Raw genomic sequence first — 23293 nt, 5'->3', positions numbered from 1 at the left:
CAAAGAAGGTATCTTCCTAGGTTTAGCCTGCCCCTTTAAATTTACTACATATATCCATGTTGCAGAGAAAATTTTTGTACATTAACCTATATCCTTTTCTTTCATTATGTCCTCAGGCCGGATTCTTAGAATGGAAATCATTGTCAGTAATGGCCTTTTCAAGAAATTGTTCTAGAAAAATTGTACCAACATATATTCTCACCAAGTGTTTGAAAGAAATCTTGATATCCCTGGGTATTGTCACAGCTTTGGGGCATTTATAAATTCAATCCCATTAGTACTGCTGTTATATAGGAGAAATGACCCCTATACTTTACATATAATCTTTAATTTTCAGTTTTTGCTATTTTTCATATTCTTGGCTGTTTTTTAATTAGGAATTGAGAGTCGGTACATCAGTCTTATTAAATAAGTCTACTGCTGTGTGTTAACAGGGAAATCCCTGTAAAATGTATTTTTAAGTTTTGCCTGTGGTATATCATAATGTTTTTTAATACATTTTGAATCACAGGTAAGTAATATATTGATGAAAGCCACTAGACACAAGCTTTTTTTCTTTTTCCCTTTTCTGCTTTGATTTTTCTTTCTTTTCATTTTGCCTATTTTCTTATCATAAATTAGACCTAAACTGTGTCACAAAAGGCTTAGTCCTTTTTGTGACATAGTTTATGAGTACCAAGTTCAGAGATAGGTGTTGTGTCTGGATATAACATGTAACAATCCCATTCTTAGGGAGATAGATCCTTTTCGAATAAGACTGGGCAAATACTGTATTGTTTTATGTAGGTGGACTCTACTAAAAACTAGGAACAAAGGCATTGTAAGGAAAAGAGTGGGAAATTTCATAAAAGTACTATTTGATTTTATGTCCATGAACTTTTCAGTAACATAGTCCCCTACTTACCTATCCTGATAATGTATAAAGAGGACTTGCACTGGAGGAGATAAAGTTGCATTCAAATGTTGGCTCTCGTACCTATTGGGTAGCCCTTGAACAATTACTGATCTTCAGTATTATCTGTAAAATAGGCATAGTTATCTACCTCATAGGATTATTGAGATGATTAAATAATATTAAAGATGCAAAATTCTTGGCAGATACTTAGTGCTCAATGTTAATTCTTTCTTCCTCTCTTAATTCCTTTCCTCTTTATATATATCATTTAAGTTCTGGGGGATAGTAGTATTAGGATGAACTAGAATTGTAACTAAACAGTGTTAATATATACTTATTATTTTCCTCAGTTAAAACCTTTTCAGAAAATTATTAAGCCATCTATGTTTATGAATATTGCACCACCTCCAGAAAGAACAGACCCTGTGACGTAAGTGTTAAAGTCTTATTAACACAGTTATATCATGTGGCATTTAAAATATGTAATCCATTTGATGGAGAATTTTGGTTGTCTTAAGGCATGGCCAGAATGAACTAGACTCCAAGATAAAGAAAGCAGTGAATTGTTTTGTTTAAGGGGGAAGATATTTTGAGTTTCTGGGTGTAGCCCTGGAGAGAGGAGTTGAGGAGGTCTGGGGATAAGAAAAGAAGAGAAGGGTTGCCAACTTCGTGGCTGAAGGAGGGAAGGGAGGGGAAGCCTAACGAGGAAAGTTGGCCAGTGAGATGTTCCTTTTGCAGAATGAGGTGAGGAACTTTTAAGACCAAGATGCCTAATAGTTGCCAGTTTTCTGCTTTGCAGTATGGTAGCATTACCCCCCACTTCCACACACTCCAGTTGTTATTTCCAAATTTTCAGCAAAAAGTCTATGGTCAAAAAAATGCAATTAGCAGGCCGAAAGTAACTTAACATATAGTATGCCAATTAGTCTTGCAATTTCAACAGTAAAAATTGATCAAAGAAAAGTGAGCACCTGAAAGAGAGATATTTAATCTATGGTGCTATCCAAGAATAAGGAATGGAAAATACTTGAAACGGGATTGAGGAAATTAGGTATAGAATAGGAAATTATATTCTGAAGTGCTGATTTCCTGTCAGCACTGGGTATTATCATTAAAAATGAATTTTGTCCATTTGATATTGGTGATTTGTTGAAATAGTAAAGTTTAATGTTTTTCTTATGTTTACTGATTATTATTTCCTTATTTATCCATTGATTCAATAAACATTTATTGAATGTTTGCTATACCCCCAAGGCACTAAAAATACAAAGATAAATGAGGCTTGGTCCCTGCCCTCAAGTAGCTCATGGTTTAATGCAAAGGTAACATGTAGAAAAAATAAGATAATACAAATGAGATGGAGCCCTCCTAGAGGTTAACATAGAGGTCTGTGGGACACAGCCAAGGGGCTTCCCATACTTCTTGGGGGAGTTAGGAGGAAAGTATTATCAAGTAAGGATCCACAAAAGAAAGAATGCTCGATGTAAGACTTGAAAAATGAATAGTGGTGCATCAGGTTGATTTTGTAAGGGCGAAGAGACACATTCCCCAAAGACGGCACATAAGTAAAAGGTGGGAGCCGTAAGAGGCTGTGTTATAATGGAGAACAGTGAGTAGTTTGTTGTGGGTTGCAAAGCGCATAGGAGCAAGGAAAGGAGCAATGGGAGATGAGCCAAAGCAGTAGTCACGGGCAAGATATGGTGGTCAAGAGGTCACGCTCTAGAGTCCAGACGGCATGGACTCTGCCAGGTACTAGCTGTGTGACCTTGGGCAAGTTACTTCGGCTCTTTGTGCTTCATCTATTGAATGGGATAAAAATAACAACTACCCAATTGAGTTATTGTAATGATTAAATAAGTTACATATAAAGCACTTGGAACATGGTAGCAAATAGCAGAATTCTCAGTTGTTAGCTACTTATTAAAGTAATAAATGTTTTATCATCACCATCATCATCAGTGTAGGTTTATGCTTCTCAAATGTGAGTAAATTTTACTCTTTTGAGTCCTCAAGGGTGTGTCAGGGCAACACAAAGCACTGGAAGATATGGTGCGTCTTTCTGGAGTATTACTTTGCTCAAAGATTTTGAGAGGGAAAATGTTATCTTAAAAATAACATTTATATATTATGCAGTAGAATTAAAAAGTCACAAATTTTCAAGATAACAAAATGATTCCAAGATGTGTGGTTTGTGTCTGATTGCATTAAGTTACACCTCCAGAGACCTTCACTGTCCTCTAACCACAGGAGTTCTTTATTGGAAAAGTTTGGAAGTGCTTCAGATGTAGAACCATTGAAGAATTTTAAGTAGGGGAAATACCATGATCAGCTTGCATTTTATATGATCCTATCAATAGGATTGAATATGGACAGAAGTAGTTTAGTGTTGGATTGGAGGGAGCTGTTGCATTAGTCTGCATGAGAGATACTGACAATCTGGACTAAGGCAATGACTTGGTGGCTGTGACAGTTAATTCGGTGTGTCAAACTGACTGGGCCAGGGAGTGCTCAGATATTTGGTCAAATATTCTGGATGTTTTGAGTGAGATTAACATTTAAATCAGCAGACTGAGTAAAGCAGATTGCCCTCACTAATGTGGGTGGGCTTCATCCAATCAGTTGAAAGCCCAAATAGACAAAAAATCTGAGCCTTCCCTGAGTGAGAGAGAATTCCTCCTGCCTGATTGCCTTTGACTGAAACATTGGCTTTTTCCTGCCTTCGGACTTGAATGGAAGCATCAGCTCTTCCTGGATCTTGAGTCTGCAGACTTTTGGACCAGAACTGTGCACCATTGGCCCTCCTGGCTCTCCAGCTTGCCCACTCATCTTGCAGATCTTTGGACTTGTCAGCTTCCATAATCACTTAAATTAATTCCCTATAATGAACTTCTCTCTCTGTCTGTCTTTCTCCCCCTCTCTCTCCATCTTATTGGTTCTGTTTCTCTGAACAGCTCTCACTACTACAGATTTTGATACCGAGTGTGGTTCTAGAGAAACAGAAGATTAAGGACAAGTTTTCTGAATTGGTTCTGGGGTTTGTGGAATTAGCTCTCTAATCCGATTATAGATTTAAAGACTCTAATGACTCTGTTTCTAGTGGTAAAGAGACACTGATAGTCCATGGAGTGATCTGGCAATAGCGACGTGAAAAATATCACCCATTGGATACCCCTAATCAAAGCAAAGAAGCAAAGATATGGGTGACTATATATATGATACTTTCAAACATTTTTGTCAAACTAATGAATATAATGAATTGGCTGGGTATTCCTAATGTTGATGGACAAAGGTGAGAAAAGAACGAGCTCAAGGATTCAAATTCCCAGCTCAAGCATTGTGTAAATGACCTGAAATCTTCCATGTGTGCCCTGAAGGAGACCCTTATCCCCTATAGCCATAATACTAAGATTGCTGAAAATTGAAACCAGAATTTCATTCTGCAGCTGCCTGAATTACAATGCAAATTGAGCTCCCAGCCTCATAGGGTGTCTACTGTTAAAGTGAGGATATTGGTTGGGAATAAGTGGGACCCTTAAAGTTGGAATGGGAAAATAGGAGACTCTGATGAAGCTGGGGACGCTGAGCCCATAAATTCTGATGTATCTGCTTTGCCAGTTGAAGTGACCTCTCAAACCCCAGTGGAAGAGACCTCTCCACCCCCAGCAAAAGTGGTAGTGGCCTTTCCACCCCATCTGAGGGGATTAACCCTGCATTGCTTGAAGAAATAGTAATGGCCGCTTCTGAGGCAGTTGCCATGCAAGACGATGTTGATTCTCCTCAAGACTCACCCCCACGGCCCCTCTTTGCTTCTAGGCCTGTAACTAGACTCAAGTTCCAGCAAGCCCCTAAAGGTGAGGTTCAAAGTGTGACCCATGAGGAAGTACACTACACTCCAAAAAGAACTGCTTGAGTTTTCTAATTTATATATATAAAAATCCAGGGGACGTGTGAGAGAGTATGGGGATATTAAAGGTATGGGATAATGGTGGCAGGATCATAAAGTTGGATCATATCAAATTTATGGATATGGGCTCACTAAGCAGAGATTCTACGTTTAATTTGCAGCTTGGGGAGTTACAAAGGACTCTAACACTTTGTTGGTTACTGAAACGTGGACCAAAAGATAGCCCACTGTGAGTGAATTGAAAATGCCAGATCTACTTTAGTTTAATGTAGAGGAAGGAATTCAAAGGTTTAGGGAGATTGTAGTGTTAGAATGGATTTGTCATTTAAGACCCACTTATTCACCCTGGGAGGCTCCAGAAGACACACCTTTCACCATGACTGTGACAAATAAGTTTGTGAGGGAATCCCCACCCTTGAAGAGCCCTGTGATTGCTCTTCTCTGTAGGCCAGACCTTGCAGTGGGAACTGCAGTCACTGAACTGGAAAACCTAAATGAACTGGGAGGAATTGGATCCTGAAGTGGCAAGGTGGGTGTGGTTACTGTGACGGACAGCAGGGTCAAAGCAGCAACCAAAATAGTCTGATTCATGTAGACCTATGGCATTGGCTAGTTGATCATGATATTCCTAGAAATAGAATATACAGGAAGCCTACTAAATTCTTACTTGATCTGTATCAGCAGAAAAGTTCTAGGTCAAATGAACAAAAGTCTAACCTAAATCATAAAAACAGAGCTTCTCAATCAGTTCCCCGTTTGAACCAGTTTACACACCCAGAACCCTTTGAATGAAGGGGAAGCCTGATCCCCTTGAGGAGAGACCTCAGTACAGTGCCAAAAATTATGTTAATCTTTCTCCCAGCATTCCCCCAAAGGAACTACAGCCTTTTACCAGGGTAACTGTGCATCAGAGAAAAAGAAATAGAGTTTTCAGAGACTACTGGACCCTGGCTCTGAACTGACACTAATTCCAGAAGACCCAAAATGTCACTGTTGTCTACCAGTTAGAATAGGGGCTTATGGAGGTCATGTGGTCAATGGAGTTTTAACTCTGATTCATCTCATGGGGGACCCAGTGGGTCCCCAAACCCATCCTATAGTTATTTCCCCAGTTCCAGAATGCATAATTAGAATATATGCATTCAACAGTTGGTGGATACCTTCCCTGTCCTGTGGAATGAGGGATATTACAGTGGAAAAGACTAAACGGAAGCCACTAGGGCTACCACTGATAGTAAACCAAAAGCAATACCTGGAAGGATTTCAGAGATTAGTGCCACCATAGGGATTTGAAAGGTGCAGGGATGGTGGTTCCCATCACAACCCCATTCAACTCACTTATCTGGCCTGTGCAGAAAAGAGAGGTATCTTGGAGAATGACAGTAGATTATTGTAAGCTTAACCAGGTGGTGACTCCAAATGCAGCTGCTGTACCACTTGTGGTTTCATTGCTTGAGCAAATTAGCACACCCCCTGGTACCTGGTATGCAACTCTTGATCTGGCAAATGCTTTTTTCTCCATACTTGTTAATAAAGACCATCCAAAACAGTTTTATTTCCACAGGCAAGACCAGCAGTATACTTTCAGTGTCCTACCTCAGAGATACATCACTCTCCAGCCCTATGTCATAATACAGTAGACAGGAATCTTGATCACTTTCTCTTATATAAGATATCACACTCACCCTTACAGTAATGACATTATGCTGATTGGACCTAGTGAGCAAGAAGTGGCACTATTCTAGACTTATTGGTAAGATATTTGCATGTCAGAAGGTGGGAAATAAATCTGATAAAATTCGAGGGCTTTCTACCTCAGTGAAATTTTAGGGATCCAGGTATGGGGCTTGTCAAGATATTCCTGCTGAGGTGAAGGGTAAGTTGTTGTATCTGGGCTCTCCTACAACCAAAAAAAGAGGCATAACACCTAGTGGGCCTCTTGGGTTTTGGAGGCAACATATTCCTTTGGATGTGCTACTCTGGCCCATTTACTCAGTGACCTGGAAAAAAAATTTATATATATGTTTTTCTTCCCTCTCATCTCCTTATCATGTAACATAATACATATTTACTTTATATCATAGTATTTAAGTATTGTTAACCTTACATCATAGTTATTTAAGTTTCAGGATATTAAGGAGAAGAGTAAACATCACCCAAGGACTTTACATCCTTTTCTGAGGAAGGGGCTAGTGAGTTTTTGGCTGTATGTATACAGGAGAGTTGTATCATGTAAGGTTAATTATGACCTTGTTACTGTTTTCATTTGGAGATTAAGCATGTTGTAAGATGTTTATGGGTACCAAGTTGACAAGGGGTGGACTTGTGATGGTTAGTTTTTTGTGTCAACTTGACTGGGCCATGAGATAGAGATTTGGATCTAGAGATAGGGAGAGAGGTCTGGGTCTGATAGCTAACACTGATTTTAGAAGTGGACTTTTGTACAATTTTAACTTTATTACCATTTTCCAGAAATGTTATTATACCACAACCAATAGAATATCCAGCATTCTTATCCCCAGACCTGAATGTTTCTGTTGGGGTGCCAACTACAGCATCCCAATCCAACCAGCCATCTGTAGTACGACTTGAAAAACTTCAGCAACAACCCCGGGCAAGGTAAAAAACAAAAACAAAACAAAACAAAAAATTGTTCATCTTATTTATGTGTTATTTGTATATTAATTTTTCCTTTGAGACATAGGCTTGCTATTGGTCCAGAAACGTTCATCATGGTGATATTTCATGGGTTCAGTGTTTGTTTTAAAAAGTCAATGATCTGGCAAGAAAAGGGGTGAGAACTCATTAATACGGGAGAAAGTATAATACTTTCTCTGCCTCTTCACTCAACAATATAGTCTATAGGTCTCGTACTCTTTTCTGTATTTCCCATCTTTTATCTCTATGCTTTAGATATTTTCTTCTGACCTGTCTTATAATCATTTGTTCTTCCTTCTTTGTCTCTTATCTGCTGTTAAGCCAATTGAATTCTTAATTTCAGTTATTTCCTTTTGTTATGGAATTTTCATTTACTTTATAGTTCCACTTCTCTACCAAAATCCTCAGTCTTATCTTTTAATTCTTTGAACATATTAATCATTATATTTCAAAGTTCATCTCTGATAACTTGATTATTTGGATTTCCTATAAGTCTATACCTATTGTTGGTTTTTTTTCCTCAGAGTTTTTAGTCAAATCTTATGTTCTCATATGCCTAGTTGTTTTTATCAAGTGCCAAACATTGTATTTGAAAATCTGTAGAACTAATTTGAGGCTCTTGATTATATATTTTTACAGATAATATATACATTTGCATCTGGCAGCCAGCTAGCCTGGGAACACTAGCGATCCCAGATCACCTTAATTCAATTGAGATGAGACTGAAATGATTTGAAATGATTTGGGCTTTAGTTCCTGTGGGCATTAGTCTTTTTCTGGTTTACTCTTATTCTTAACATCAAGGCCGGGACTAGTGTGAGGCAACCAGGGTACAATATTTAAGGAGGCACTTATTCTTGGGGTATAGCCCTCTAGGGCCCCAACTGAAAGCCTAGGTGTTTACCATGGCTTTTCATCCTCAACAGGGGCTGAACTCTGGTTTTTGTTCTGTCATTCTTACATATTTATCTCAAAGCTCTTAACTCTTGGCCACCTCAAATGCCTTGAAGGAAAATGGCTCCAAATTATGGGTTCAAAGTCTCCAGACTTCCTTTCTGTCTGGCATCTTGGATTTGCAAATTCTTGCTGCCTTTATAACTGACTGATACTTCCAAAGAAAAAATTTTAAAATACTTTGTCTAGCTTTTTCAGTTGTGCAGTGAGATGGTCTGAAATAATCTATTCCATCATTGCCAGAAACAGAACTCCTGAAATTTTAAAAATAGTGTTTATGTATATGCATATTTTACTCAGACTTATAAATTAATTCATAAACATTGAGTTGAGTGATCAAGGAACCCCTTTTTCCCCTAGTCCTATGTTTTATTCTTTCAATAACATTTATTATTTATTTATTTTTATTGGAGTATAGTTGATTTATGTTGTGTTAGTTTCAGGTGTACAGCAAAGTGAATCAGTTATACATATACATATATCCACTCTTTTTTAGGTTCTTTTCCCGTATAGGTCATTACAGAGTATTGAGTAGAGTTCCCTGTGCTATATACAATAGGTCCTTACTAGTTATCTATTTTATACATAGTAGTGTATATATGTCAATCCCAATCTCCCAATTTATCTCTCTCCCCCCCTCCCCTCTGGTAACCATAAGTTTGTTTCTACATTTGTGACTCTATTCCTGTTTTGTAAATAAGTTCATTTGTACCATTTTTTAGATTCCACATAATATTTATTTATTTTTATTTCAGTTTTATTGAGATATAATTGATACACAGCACTGTATAAGTTTAAGCAGTACTTAATGATTTGACTTACATACATCATGAAATGATTATCATGATAAGATTACCGAATATCCATAATCTCATATAGATTCAAAATAAAAGAAAAAAGATTTTTCCTTGTGATGAGATCTCTTAGGATTTACTCTCATAACAGCTTTCATATATAACCTATAGCAGTGCTAATTATGTTAATCATGTTGTACACTGAATGCCTAGTACTTATTTATCTTACAACTGGAAGTATGTACCTTTTGACCACCTTCATCCAGTTCCCCCTCCCCCACCCCCTGCCTCAGGTAACCCCAAATCTGATCTCTTTTTTCTATGAGTTTGTTCTTTCATTTTTTGAAGTATTATTGACCTACAACACTATATTGTTCCTGGTGCACAACACAGTGACTTAACATTTCTATAAATTACAAAATGATCACCATGATAAGTCCAGTTACCATCTGTCAGCAAAGATATTACATTATTTTTGACTATATTACCCATGCTGTACATTTCATCCCCGTGATCCGTTTATTTTGTGACTGGAGGTTTGTATCTCTTAATTTCCCTTACCTATTTCACTCCTCTTCCACTCCCCTCCACTCTGTTTGTTCTCTGTGTCTATGATTCTGTCTCTGATTTATGTTTCTTCATCTGTTTTGAATTTTAAATTCCACGTATAAGTGAAATCATACAGTACTTGTCTTTCTACGTCTGACTTATTTCAGTTAGCGCTATACCTTTTTTGTTGCAAATGGCAAGATTTCATTCTTTTTTATGGCTGATACACCATTGCATATATATATATATATATACCACATCTTCTTTATCCATTCATCTATCAGTGGGCACTTAGGTTGCTTTTGTATCTTGGCTATTGTGAATAATGCTGCAGTGAACATAGGGATGCATATATCTATTTAAATTAGTGTTTGTGTTTTCTTTGGAGAAATACCCAGAAGTGGAGTTGCTGGATTGTATGGTAGTCCCATTTATAATCTCTTGAAGAACCTCCATACTGTTTTCCATAGTGGCTGTCCCAATTTACATTCCCATCAACAGTGCAGGAGGGTTCCCTTTTCTCCACACCCTCACCAACACTTGTTATTTGTTGTCTTTTGATAATGCCTATTCTGACATTCTGTGAGGTGATATCTGATTGTGGTTTTGATTTGCATTTCCCTGATGATTATTGATGTTGAGCCTCTTTTTATGTGTCTGTTGACCATCTGTATGTTTTGTTTGGAAATGTGTATGTTCAGGTCCTTTGCCAATTTTTTAATCAGATTGTTTGCTTTTTTGATGTTGAATTGTATGAGTTCTTTGTATATTTTAGATAATAACCCCTTATCATTCATATTGTTTGAAAATACTTTCTCCCATTCAGTAAGTTGGCTTTACATTTTGTCGATGGTTTTCTTTGCTGTGCAAAAGCTTGTAAGTTTAATTAGGTCTTATTTGTTTATTTTTGCTTTCGTTTCCCTTGTTGGAGGAGACATATCTAAGAAAATATTGCTAAGACCAATGTCAAAGGGTGTACTGCCTATGTTTACTTCTAGGGTTTTATGGTTTCAGGTCTGACATTTATGTCTTTAATCCATTTGTTTATTTTTTGTATGTGGTATGAGAAAGTAGTCCCATTTGATTCTTTTGTATGTAGCTGTCCAGTATTCCCAGCACCATTTACTAAAGAGGCTGTCTTTTCCCCATTGTATGTTCTTGCCTCCTTTGTCATAAATTAATTGATCATGTAAGTATGGGTTCACTTCTGAGCTCTTAAGTCTGTTCTGTTGATTTATGTGTCTGTTTTTGTGCCAGTACAATACTATTTTAATTACTGTAACTTTGTAGTGTAGTTTGAAATCAGGGAATGTCATATCTCCAGCTTTGTTCTTCTTTCTCAAGATTGTTTGGGTAATAAGGGACTTTTGTGTTTCCATACAAATTTTAGAATTATTTGTTCTAGTTCTGTGAAAAATGTCATTGTTATTTTGATAGAGATTGCACTGAATCTGTAGATTGCCTTGGGTAGTATGGTCATTTTAAAAAATACTAATTCTTCCAACCCATGAGCAAAGTATATTTTTCTGTTTGTTCGTATCATCTTCAATTTCTTTCATCAGTATCTTATAGTTTTCCAAATACAGGTCATTGACCTCCTTAGTTAGATTTATTCCTAGGTATTTTATTCTTTTTGATGTGATTGTAAATGGGATTGTTTCCTTAATTTCTCTTTCTGAAGCACAGCTGATTCCTTTTTTTTTTGATGTTTGACAATGAATTCTTTAATTGAAGTATAGTTGATTTACAATATTATGTTAGTTTCAGGTCTACAGCATAGTGATTCAGTATTTTTATAAATTATACTTCATTAGAAGTTATTACAGGGACTTCCCTGGTGGTCCAGTGGTTAAGACTCCATGCTTCCATTGCAGGGAGTGCAGGTTCAATCCCTGGTTGGGGAACTAAGATCCTGCATGCTGCGTGGCATGGCCAAAAAAATTTTTTTTAATTAAATTCTAAAAAGTTATTACAAAATAATGGCTATAATTCCCTGTGATGTACAATGTATCCTTATTGCTTATCCATTTTATACATAGTAGTTTGTATCCTTTAATTACATACCCCTATTTTGCACCTCTCTTCTTCCCTCTCCCCACTGGTAGCCACTAGTTTGTTTTCTGTATCTGTGAGTCTGTTTCTGTTTTGCTAGATACATTCATTTTATTTTTTAGATTCCACAAATAAGTGATATCATACAGTATTTGTCTTTCTCTTTCTGATTTATTTCTCTAAGCATAATATTCTCTAGGTCCACCTATGTTGCTGCAAATGGCAGAATTTCATTCTTTTTTATGGCTGAGTAATATTCCATTGTGTGTATGTATAAATCTTTTTTTGTCCATTCTTCTGTTGATGGACACTTGAGTTGCTACTATATCTTGGCTGTTGTAAATAGTGCTGCTATGAACATTGGAGTGCATGTATCTTTTCAAATTAGGGTTTTCAATTTTTCTGATTTATACTCAGGAGTGGAATTGCTGGATCATATGGTAGTTCTATTTTTAGTTTTTTGGGGACCCTCCATATTGTTTTCCATAGTGGCTTCACCAATTTATATTCCCACCAACAGTGTGAAAGTGTTCCCTTTTCTCCACATCCTCACCAACATTTGTTATTTGTAAACTTTTTGATGATAGCCATTCTAACAGGTGTGAAGAGATATCTCATTGTTTTGATTTGTATTTCTCTAATAGTGATATTAAGCGTCTTTTTTGTGTGTGTTAGCCATCTGTATATCGTCTTTGGAAAAATGTCTACTCAGGTCTTCTGCCCATTTTTTGATTGGGTTGTTTGTTTTTTTGATATTGAGTTATATGAGCTGTTTATATATTTTGGATATTAACCCCTTCTTGCTGGTCATATCATTCGTTCAGTTATTGTATTCTTCAGCTCTGTGATTTCTCTTTGGTACTTTCTTTTTTTTTTTTTTTTTTAATTAATTTATTTATTTATGGCTGTGTTGGGTCTTCGTTTCTGTGCGAGGGCTTTCTCTAGTTGTGGCAAGCGGGGGCCACTCTTCATCGCGGTGCGCGGGCCTCTCACTGTCACGGCCTCTCTTGTTGCGGAGCACAGGCACCAGACGCGCAGGCTCAGTAATTGTGGCTCACGGGCCTAGTTGCTCTGCGGCATGTGGGATCTTCCCACACCAGGGCTCGAACCCGTGTCCCCTGCATTGGCAGGCAGATTCTCAACCACTGCACCACCAGGGAAGCTCCTCTTTGGTACTTTCTTATATTTTCTCTTTGTTGAAATTCTCACTTTGTTCATGCATTTTTCTTCTGACCTTGATGGGCATCTTTATGACCATTATTTTGAATTCATTGTCAGGTAAGTCATTTATCTCTGCTTCATTAATGTCTGTTTCTAGAGTTTTATCTTGTTCTTTTGTTTGGAACTTATTTTCTGGAGTTTTATTTTATTCCTTTGCTTAAGACTTATTCCTCTCTTACTTCATTTTCCTTGACTCTCTGTGTTGGTTTCTGAACATTAGATAAAACAACCACCTCTCTAAGTTTTGATGTTGTGGCCTCATTGTAGGAAAGGAACCTTACCATCAGCCCAGCCCAAGTTCTTGGTTGTCCCTCAAACCTTTGTGATGGTCCAAGTCACCTTGTTTGTTCTTAGTCACCCTTCCAATAGTTGAGGGCATGTCAAGACTTGTCAGTGTCCCAAAGGGGAGATCTCAGTCAGCACCTAGATTCAGGCTGATTGGAAGCTGAACCCCCAGGTAGATGCTGGGAAAGTATGTAGTTAGAGCCCTTTCAGGGAGAAACTGGAGAACTTTTTTTTCCTCTTCCCTCTGTGCTGGGCCTGTTTGTATAGTCACAGGGTTGGTGGTGCACCTGCACCCATAAAAACTGCTTCTTTGTGTACTATAGTCCTGTAGACTGGTAAATGCAAACCCTGTTGACTATGACATCAGGCAACCTGGGGGCTTGTGCCTTGGGTGGCAGCCACAAAATCTGGGGTGCCAGTTGTATGTACAAACTTTTCCTTGGAGATACTGGTGATCTGGATCAGGCTAGAGGGAGAAGAGAGATGCAGTGTCTGCTGGCTTCCCTGGTTTCCAGGGAGGATTGCAGTCAGCCCCTAGACGCATACTAAATTAGAAGCCTGACCCTCAAACATTAACTTTTACAGAATGTGAGTAGGCTTCTTTTGGGGAAAGACTGGGAGATGGAGAGTTTTTGCCTACTCTGTGCTGAGCCCTTGGCACATAACCATGGCAAGTCCTAGAGAACCCATTAAGAACTATTTCTTAATAGAAATAGTTCTTATTTTGTTTTAACCTTGAGGGTCTCATGGTCACAAGCTAGGTGTGACCTAGCTAGGTGTTTTGGGGGCCTGTCCCTCAAGTGGCAGTCTTGAAAGTTAGAGCACTCATTGTGGGGTCCAAACCTTTCTCTCCTCAAAGAGATGCTGGGAATTGGAAGTTCCTTCCCAATTGTATGACATGGTGCCAGGGTTAGGTTTATGGTGAGAGTGTGTCTCAGGCTTTCCTACCCATTTGCTGTGGGTATTTTCTCATTCGTCCAGTGTTTAGGAGTTGCTCAGCTATTTCTGGATTTCTTTCAGCAGGAATTGCTCCTTGTACAACTATAGATTTGGTGTATCTCTGAGAGGAGATGAATGAGTTCAGGAGCCTCTTCATCATCTTGGACTGGAATCCACACATTTCTTCAGCTCTTGGCTTAGTAGAACACATCTGGATCCTTATAATGCTTCTCCATTCAGAGTGGCTCCCTGAGCTCTACCTGCAGAACCTCGACTTCTTTGGCTTCCAGTGACAGCAATGGCTGTTGCTCTGCCTTCTCTTGAGTGGCAGCACCACCCAACCCCCTTCTTCCTAGCAGAATGGGTCCCCCTCTCCTCCCTCTGCTCACTGACTCCCATGTATCTTTGTTGTGTGTTTCTGCAATCTAAGAATGTTATTTTGATCCTTATTATCTTCTTATAACTACTTTGGAATTTGGCCCTGATAATTCTCTGTTGCTCAATTTTATATGAAATTAATTTTCCTGAATTTTTTGTAGAAGCTTGGTTCTGAAAGCTTTTCTAGCTTCACAGAGCTCCCACTTCTGAAGTTTTTATTTGGTGTTTAAAATACAGTGACCTTCTTTCAAGGTTTTCTGAGGCCCTGTCCCTAAGTAGAGACCTGGCTGGTCAGTTTTGAGCATTCTCAGTGGTTAGACTACTCCAGTCCTTTAATTCTTATCATGAATGCTTTGTACTCACCCACTATTGGAATGAGCAAAACCCTCCCAGTTTCAACTGCTATTCTCAAGCTGGCTGGCTGTGCTTTCTTGTGATTACCTGTTGGCTATTTGGGGTTCTCTTATTCTCACATTCATCAGATGCCCCTTTTATACCCGTTGCTTTCTCCCATATATTCACTGATACCATGAAGGTCTTATGTATATGGGGTTAATAGGGAAACCTTGTCACGTGATTTTGTTGTAAATGTTGCCTATAAGTTTTTGGGTTTGCTACCTAGATACTCTGAATGTTTTTATGTAGATATTTGGGAGGATTCAAAAACTATGCTACTTCTGCTGCCATCATCTTCTTGGAATTTTCCTTTTTTGCTAAACTTTCATATTCATAATAACTTATTTGTGGTATCAGTTGGGAGAATTTATTTAAACAATCATATCATCTACAAGTAATAACAATTTTGTTTCTTTGTTCCCAGTCCTTAATCTTCAGTTTTGTTTTCTTGGCATTCTATGCTGGCTGGAAGCTCCAGTCAATGTCTGTTATAAATGGTAAGGGTGGACATCTTTGTTTTGTTCAGGATCTTTCATGGCAATGCTTCTAGCATTTAATAGTCAAGCACATTATTTATATAGGTTTTTTGGTTGATGTCCTGTACCAGATTAAGTAAATTATTCCATTCTGTTCCTAGTTTTCTAAGAGTTTTCTATTTTAATCATGAATGGATGTTGTATTTTGCCAAATTATTTTTCTCTTTTAATCAGTTAAATTGTATTTAAATTAAACGTTCTGTTGTTAATGTCAAAATATCCTTATATTCCTGGGATAAAGCCAACTGGTTCATGGTATATTATATTTTCCTTATACCACTACATTTTTTGTACTAAAATTATATTTTATTTGTAACATTTGCATCTATGTTTGTGAATGAGATTAGACTAATTTTCCTTCTTTGTAATGTCCTTGTTATGCTTTATTGTCAAGGTCATAGTGTCCTAATGAAATGAATTGAGAAACATTTCCTCTTTTCCATTTAATTCTTGTCGATTATATCTTTAGATTATGAAAGCTTTTTGAAATTTGGATTAAAAACTAAATTCCTATCTTTTCATTTGTTTTATTGCAGAAGATATCATATATTTGTTGAATAATTTATAAAATATATATATAGTTTAAATGAGAGCAATATATATAGAATAATTTCTTAAATATGTATGTATAACTTAAATAAAGATAATAAGACCATTGCCTAGATATTTACAATTCGGGTTAAGAAATACAACATTACCAATATTATAATGTGTTTTGTGTGCCCTTATGAGATTACATCCCTCTCCCGAACTCTCCCCAGGTAACTACTACCCTGATTTTTGTCATAATCATTCCTTTTCCTATGTGTCCTTAAACAATATATTGTTGGTTTTCTTCTTTAAGAACTTTTTATAAATGTATCATACTGTATGTGTTGTTCTTTGTTTCATACCATATATATTCTTCTATCACTTTTTAAATCTGTACTGATTTTTCTTTAGGCTAGAAAAAATGAAAAAAGAATATAGACGTCTGAGTACATGGATAGAAAAAGCTAGCTACTTAGAAGGAGTTCTTACCCCAAGATTGGAATGTAAAGAATCTAAGGTAATTAACATAATACATTCTTCCGTACATAGATTTTTACTTTTTATTTTAAAATTATGATAATTAAAAATAATGATCAGATATTGTTAATTTGTTCCCTCTCTATAAAATGCTACTCATAGTTCATGCACTTTCCTATTTTGATAATGTGACATTCAATAAATATTGATTAATAATTTATAAGTTTAGTTTTTAACAGCTTTGTTGAGATATAATTCACATACTGTATAGTTCATCCACTTAAAGTGTACAATTCAGTGACCCTAAGTATATTGACAGAGTTGTGCTTCCATCGCTACAATCAGAGAACATTATCATTACCCCGAAAAGAAACCCCATACCTCTTAGCCTGTATCCTCCAAACCCCTCATGCCCTGCTAGCCCTAGACGACAACTAATGTACTTTATGTCTCTATAGATTTGCTTGTTCTAGATATTTCATATAAATGGAATCATACAATATATGGTCCTTTGTGACTTGATTCTTTCACTTAGTATAGTGTTTTTAAGGTTCATCCCTATTGTAGCATGTATCAATACTTCATTTCATTTCATTGCCAAATAATATTTCATTGTTTGGATATACTACATTTTTTTATCCACTCATCAGTTGATGGACATTTGGTTGTTTCCACTTTTTAGCTATTATGTATAATGCTGCTATGAACATTCATGTGCAGTTTTTGTGTGCATGTATGTTTTTAATTCTCTTGGGTATATACTTAGGGGTGGAATTGCTGGATCATATCCTAATTCTGTTAACTTTTTCAGAAACTACCAAACTGTTTGCCACAGCAGCTGCACAATTTTACATTTAACCAGCAATGCATGAGGGTGCCATATCTCCTACAACACTTGTTATTTTCCTTTTTTAAAAAAATTTAATTATGGCCATCCTAGTGGGTTTGAAGTGGTATCTCATTGTGATTTTGATTTGCATTTCTTTAATGACCAATGATGTGAACATCTTTTCATGTGAATACTGGCCATTTGTATATCTTCACTGAATAAATTTTTATTCATATCTTTTGCTGATTTTTTAATTAGGCTATTTGTATTTTTACTGTTGAGTTGTAAGAGTTCTTTATATATTTTGGATACTAGACCCTTATCAGATATATAAGTAAGATTTACTATTTAGAAGTACTATCTAATCTATACATTTTGACCTGGCAGTAAAAGATTCATAGGGATTTCAGTGAATAGAGAAAACATTGACTAAAATCACAGCTTTGAAATGGTAGTCATAACATATTGATATATTCGTGTTTTTCAATGCCTCTGAGATAATTGGGCAGGATTGTGCTGTGATAAAATAAATTGATTAGCATTTGCTAATACAGAATTAGTATTTTAGGGAAATTCTGTGGGGCTTTTCATTAAAGGGACTCTGAACTTTGGGTTTTCATTGAAAAATCAGTATTTTATAAGAGCCAGTGGTCACTCCACCTTATAATTCTTCTTGGAATTTTATAAAGATCCACATCACTTTGCAACTGATAGACCATAATGTATTCCAATAAAAAAGTGATCTGTTTCCCGTGGGTATCCTCTTATACCCCTTGAAGTTAAACATTATGTCATTTGTCTTGTAATCTTTTTCTGTCATGCATTCATCATTCAGAAACCCTATCAATTCTTGGGTCTTCTCTTCCTGGACCGTTAACTCCTAGCCAGGGTGTGCCTGTCTTTAAAACAGTACTGTTTGCTTTTCTCACAAACCCATATTCTTCTTGTCTTCTGTAAATTTTTTTAAAGTATTTAAAAAAGTTATGAAAGCAGGAAAAAATGTTTTAGCTCTTTAAACATTTCTCCAATATGTTTTTTTTCTTCTAGGAAAGTAATACCAATGAGGTACTTGAAAGCCAATTGGAAGAGAGACCTACAGATATTGTAACATCAGGTTAAGAAACTAATTTACCTTTTGTATTTATTATTAAGATAATTAAAACAGGGTGGTTATATCACAAAAAGAAAACTAGCAATCTGCTTTAAGTATACTTCATTTTTTGTTAGGAAATAAAAATACATTTCATTATAGTTTTGGTATATAGTATTTATTTTGTAACACTCCAAAGAAAATACTTAGACCCAATTAAGAGTTATTTTTATTTTTATCTTTAATACTCCTTTCCTCTTTAAGAACAAGAAAAAAGTTAAATCTTACCTATAATCTATGAAAAGGTATTTTTGTTAAACATTGTTAACTGTAGAGCTATTGGTCTCATTTTTTTTAATCATTTCTCCTGACTTATTTATTCATTTATTTATTTATTTATTTTATTTATTTATTTTTTTGGCTGTGTTGGGTCTTCGCTTCTATGCGAGGGCTTTCTCTAGTTGTGGCAAGCGGGGGCCCCTCTTCATCACGGTGCGCGGGCCTTTCACTGTTGCGGCCTCTCTTGTTGTGGGGCACAGGCTCCAGACGCGCAGGCTCAGTAGTTGTGGCTCACGGGCCTAGCTGCTCCGCGGCATGTGGGATCTTCCCAGACCAGGGCTCGAACCCGTGTCCCCTGCATTGGCAGGTGGATTCTCAACCACTGCGCCACCAGGGAAGCCCCTTTTGGTCTCTTTTATGTGGAGGATGTGTGTATGTGCATGCGTGTGCGTGTGTGTGTGTAAGAGAAAGGGAGGAGGAGAGAGAGCAGGACAGGAAATTAAATTAACATTAAATGTGAGAACTTTGCACAAATTATCAGTAAGATATTTAATTAATAGAAGATACTGTTCATGCAGTCTTTAAGAAAAATCTCTCTTAAAAGATTCATTTAGAAAGTAAGTTAAAATAGATGCATAATACTCTATCTTTAAAATCTTGGATTCTGCTGGTGTGGATTATTGATTTATTGTTATAAGACTTTGGCCACAGGTTACTTACTTCTCTAATTCTACTTCCCCGGCTACCTCAGGCTTTGATATATTCATTTCTTAACCTCTGAGGATCAACCAGCCTAGCAGAGCTAATTTCATCTTTAATCTACTCTTTCACTGAAACATTCAGGTTTTAGTTTGTAGGAGAATCACAACTTCCCTCTTCAATATTGTTGTTGAATATTGGAGGTTAACCTCTCTCACACACTGGTGGTTACTATTTTTTTTTTTTTTTTTTTTTTTTACTTTTTTTCACTTATCCACGGAGTTTATTTCAAGTCCCACTGGATCCTCTAGTGACTTCTTTCCTTTTGGCATTCCAGTAGCTCCCTATAGTTACAGCTGACATTTACTGATCACTCATTGGGTTCCAGGCACATTACTTGGATTTTGTAACTCAGTACTCAGAGCAGTCAGTCGAGGGTGCTATTATTATTTATCCACCTATTTACAGATGAGAAAACTGAGGATCAAGTCAATGAGAGGTGACACAGCCATTAATTTGAACCTAGTCTATTTGACCCAAGAACTCAAGCATTTAGCCACATTGCTGCTCCCATTGTATATACTTGTAACATACCTATAAGATAAGCTATCGCTAATCTATTTTACATGTAAGAAAACCAAGGCTCAGAAAAATGAGCTGACAGCAGTCATGCAGCTAATAGTGACCTTAATAAATTTTGTTTTTTACTAGACTTATGCATCCCTTTGTATCTCAATTATTTATTCCCTTTCCCTTTTAGAATTTTCTTTTTTGTTTGCTAAATATGTATTCTTTATATTTCTAGGAAAATTTTACAAGTGCTTCAGTTAGCCTCTCTTGAATGGTCCTATTTTTTCTGGTTACATACAACTTTACTCTTTTTTTCCAATCCCAACCTTATCACTGACCATCTGGGATTTATTTTTATTTCCTCTTGACTTTTAGTAAAATATAGTACATGCCTGTGTTTATGTCTTATATTGAGGGATCTGAAATCTTATCATTTTATACATGTTTTCACTTCATTTCCACACTTGTTCATTTACGCCTCCATCTTCCCAGAGATTCATCAGCCTGTTTTTACTAAATATGTAGTGTTTATGTTTGAATAACTGCTTTGATTTAAATTGCTCCTATTCTCGGTGAGAAAAACTGTAATACTTTGTTAATGCATATAAATAATGTTTATTTTTTATATATAATAAAATACTTATATGAATTTCTTAACAGATATCCGTCTTATAAAGGAAGAAGCTGAAACTATTCCAAATGAGGTAAGGGAACTTGAAAGAGAACTTCTAATAGTTACTGTTTTATAAAGGGATGAAATAATTGTAAATGGAGAAATATTTATAGATGGAAAGAAGAAAGCACTCAAGAAGTTATTCAAGTTTTCATGGTTATTTCTGTTACAACAATATCTGTACAGTGTTACACGATTTATTTAACTTAAATTACACTGTTAAAAGGGAAGTTTCAGTATCAAATAGTAACATTTTAAAGTACATATGAATATAGGGGACAAAAGGTGTTTATGAACAGAAGGGGGGAAACAAGTAAAAGAAAGCATAAAGTTCTGCACCTTAGAAATGGATGCCACAGACCAAACTACATTCTTTACTTTTTCTCTATAATACAACTGTGTATTCTCTATAATGTATAATCTCCAAAGTAATAGTCTGTATTTTATAAATAGAAATAAATAGAGTTCACATAATATTATTTGCTTTTTAGCTATTTTTACAGAAGGTATTAATTCCGTAAGGCAGTGGACCCCTATGTAAACCAATAAAATATAAAAGATTCTTCTGTACTACTTGACAAATAGGATTTAATGATTTCTATTCTTGGGCCAGTGGCTCCCAAAATACCAATTGAAGGGTCAGTATGTACTGTTTTGCACAATCCAAAGAGAGAGAAAAAAAGACAATATAGAGAATTTCTCATACAGCTAAATTTACCTGGCTTAACAGACTGTCCTTTCTTTTATGATACTATTCTTTGTACTATTTTGCTATTAAAATTTCCTTTATTTTACCATATAATTGTGATTTTTATGATATTGTTCTTTGTGCTATTTTGCTATTAAAGTTTCCTTTGTTATGGTATATTGGTGATATTATAGTAACAGTAAAATGTCAGACCCCTTGGTTTTCTTCTTTGAGATGCTGGTGATTTATAAAATAGGAATATATGAGAACCTCTACTTTATAATGCAGTATGATCATTTTTATGGATAATATCCTATAGTCCATGGTGTCAGGCAAGTAGAGAATTTCTCAACTCTTCTAATAAGGAATGTAATAATTTACAAATATTGATGGTAACTTGTTATAATAAAGGATAAAAGTACAAATGATTTTAAGTCCAGTTTTGTTAGTTTTAAATATTTTCTAGTTGATAATGATTAATAGGTAGCTTGTCTTATTGATACATTTTCTAGTTACTGGATAACGATGATAAGAAAGGCCTGATTCTACCAACTTTGAACCAGTCGGGTGAAGATGATTCAAATGTTGTTGCTCCTAAAAGTGACATGTCAACAAAGGAAACAGATGCTCCATTGCCCACTATTCCTAGGCTGACGTTAACAGAAGAGGACAAAATACCATCTTTAGAGGAACACCAGCAAGAAGCTATGCCGGAGATAAAAATGAAAAATCTATTCTTCCCACGAAAAGAAAAACTGAAAGATAGATATCCAAGCCTTTTAAAAACTGACTCATCTTCATCAGAGGTAAAGTTGAAAAATATCCATATAAATCCAGGTAGAATAAAGAGGAGGAACTTAAATTTATCTCCAACAGAAATTAGGTGGCAAAGCAACAGTCTGAGCTTAGCTTGAAGGAAGAGCACAAGCTTCGTTTCCCCAGATTCAAAATCAAAAGGTAGCTTTCAAAGTCACGATCCAAAGGAAGACCTTGAACTAAAGGTATCTGCCCTTGTATTAGAAGTATAAGACTAAGAAAAACTAAAGAATTCATTAATAAAAAATAAATAAATTGAAAATACAGTCAAATGTCTCCAAGTAGAAGTGTGTCTAAGTATATTAAATATTCCTACCCTGCTAATACTCATCAAGTAAGGAGGAAAAAAACCTTTGAAGGAAAAGCAAAGTGATCTGAGAAACCAGTAATACAAACCAGTCTCATGGTTTTGTGTAAAATTCAGCTGAAAATATAACAATGGTAGCAAAATCTAAATTCAAAGGAAAGCCTGAGAGGTTATTTCAGTGGAAATTTTTAATGAAACTGTTATAGGAAATAGCATATGTGCCCCTGTTACAAACAGTTTTATAGTTTAAAATGAGAATGATCTGAAAATTTAAAGGTACACCAGGGAAAAGCATTTCTCAAAATGATAGTTATTCTACTTAGATCTTTACATCTTGTTTGAGTCACTAGCATAAAGCAGTGTAAAAATGTGTATTGGTCATTGGGAAAACAATCTGAGTTCTAAGTATGGCTCTGCCTCTAAATACATCAGCAAGCTTGCACACCTGAATCCCTAGACCTATTTTCTCATCTACTGAATGGTAGTTTATACTAGGTCATTTCTAAATTCCTTTCCAAATTCCAAAAGATATAATTTTATTAAATATCTCAAGTTGGGGAATTATTCCTAATTACCTAGATCAATATGCTAAGCAATGTAACTTAAAAAGAAAAACATTCTTGTTTTTACTGAATGTGAAAGTAATACACAGTCATTATAGGAAATTTAGAAAATAGAAGTATAAAAAAGAAAATAAAAGTAGTTATAATTCTACTGCCACATTTAATAATTTTATTTCCTTTCAGTCTTTGTTATTAACATATGTATATCTT

The 23293-nt window shown here is 35.9% G+C and overlaps 1 protein-coding gene across 1 annotated transcript in view; it reads left to right on the top strand.

Moving 5' to 3' along the window:
• The window catches only part of C2CD6 (C2 calcium dependent domain containing 6), a 103115-nt gene that overhangs the window by 59182 nt on the left and 20640 nt on the right, over window positions 1–23293 (top strand). The window contains exons 8-13 of the mRNA XM_036858876.1: window positions 1246–1325; window positions 7272–7418; window positions 16504–16609; window positions 18446–18512; window positions 20697–20740; window positions 21910–22203. Coding sequence (XP_036714771.1) covers window positions 1246–1325; window positions 7272–7418; window positions 16504–16609; window positions 18446–18512; window positions 20697–20740; window positions 21910–22203 — 738 coding nt within the window. The remainder of the gene's footprint in view (window positions 1–1245; window positions 1326–7271; window positions 7419–16503; window positions 16610–18445; window positions 18513–20696; window positions 20741–21909; window positions 22204–23293) is intronic.

Source organism: Balaenoptera musculus, chromosome 7 (assembly GCF_009873245.2).
Source record: "Balaenoptera musculus isolate JJ_BM4_2016_0621 chromosome 7, mBalMus1.pri.v3, whole genome shotgun sequence".
In the NCBI taxonomy this organism is placed as follows: Eukaryota; Metazoa; Chordata; class Mammalia; order Artiodactyla; family Balaenopteridae; genus Balaenoptera; species Balaenoptera musculus.
Note: the sequence above shows the minus strand (reverse complement) of the source record. Positions and strands in the feature narration are given on the sequence as shown.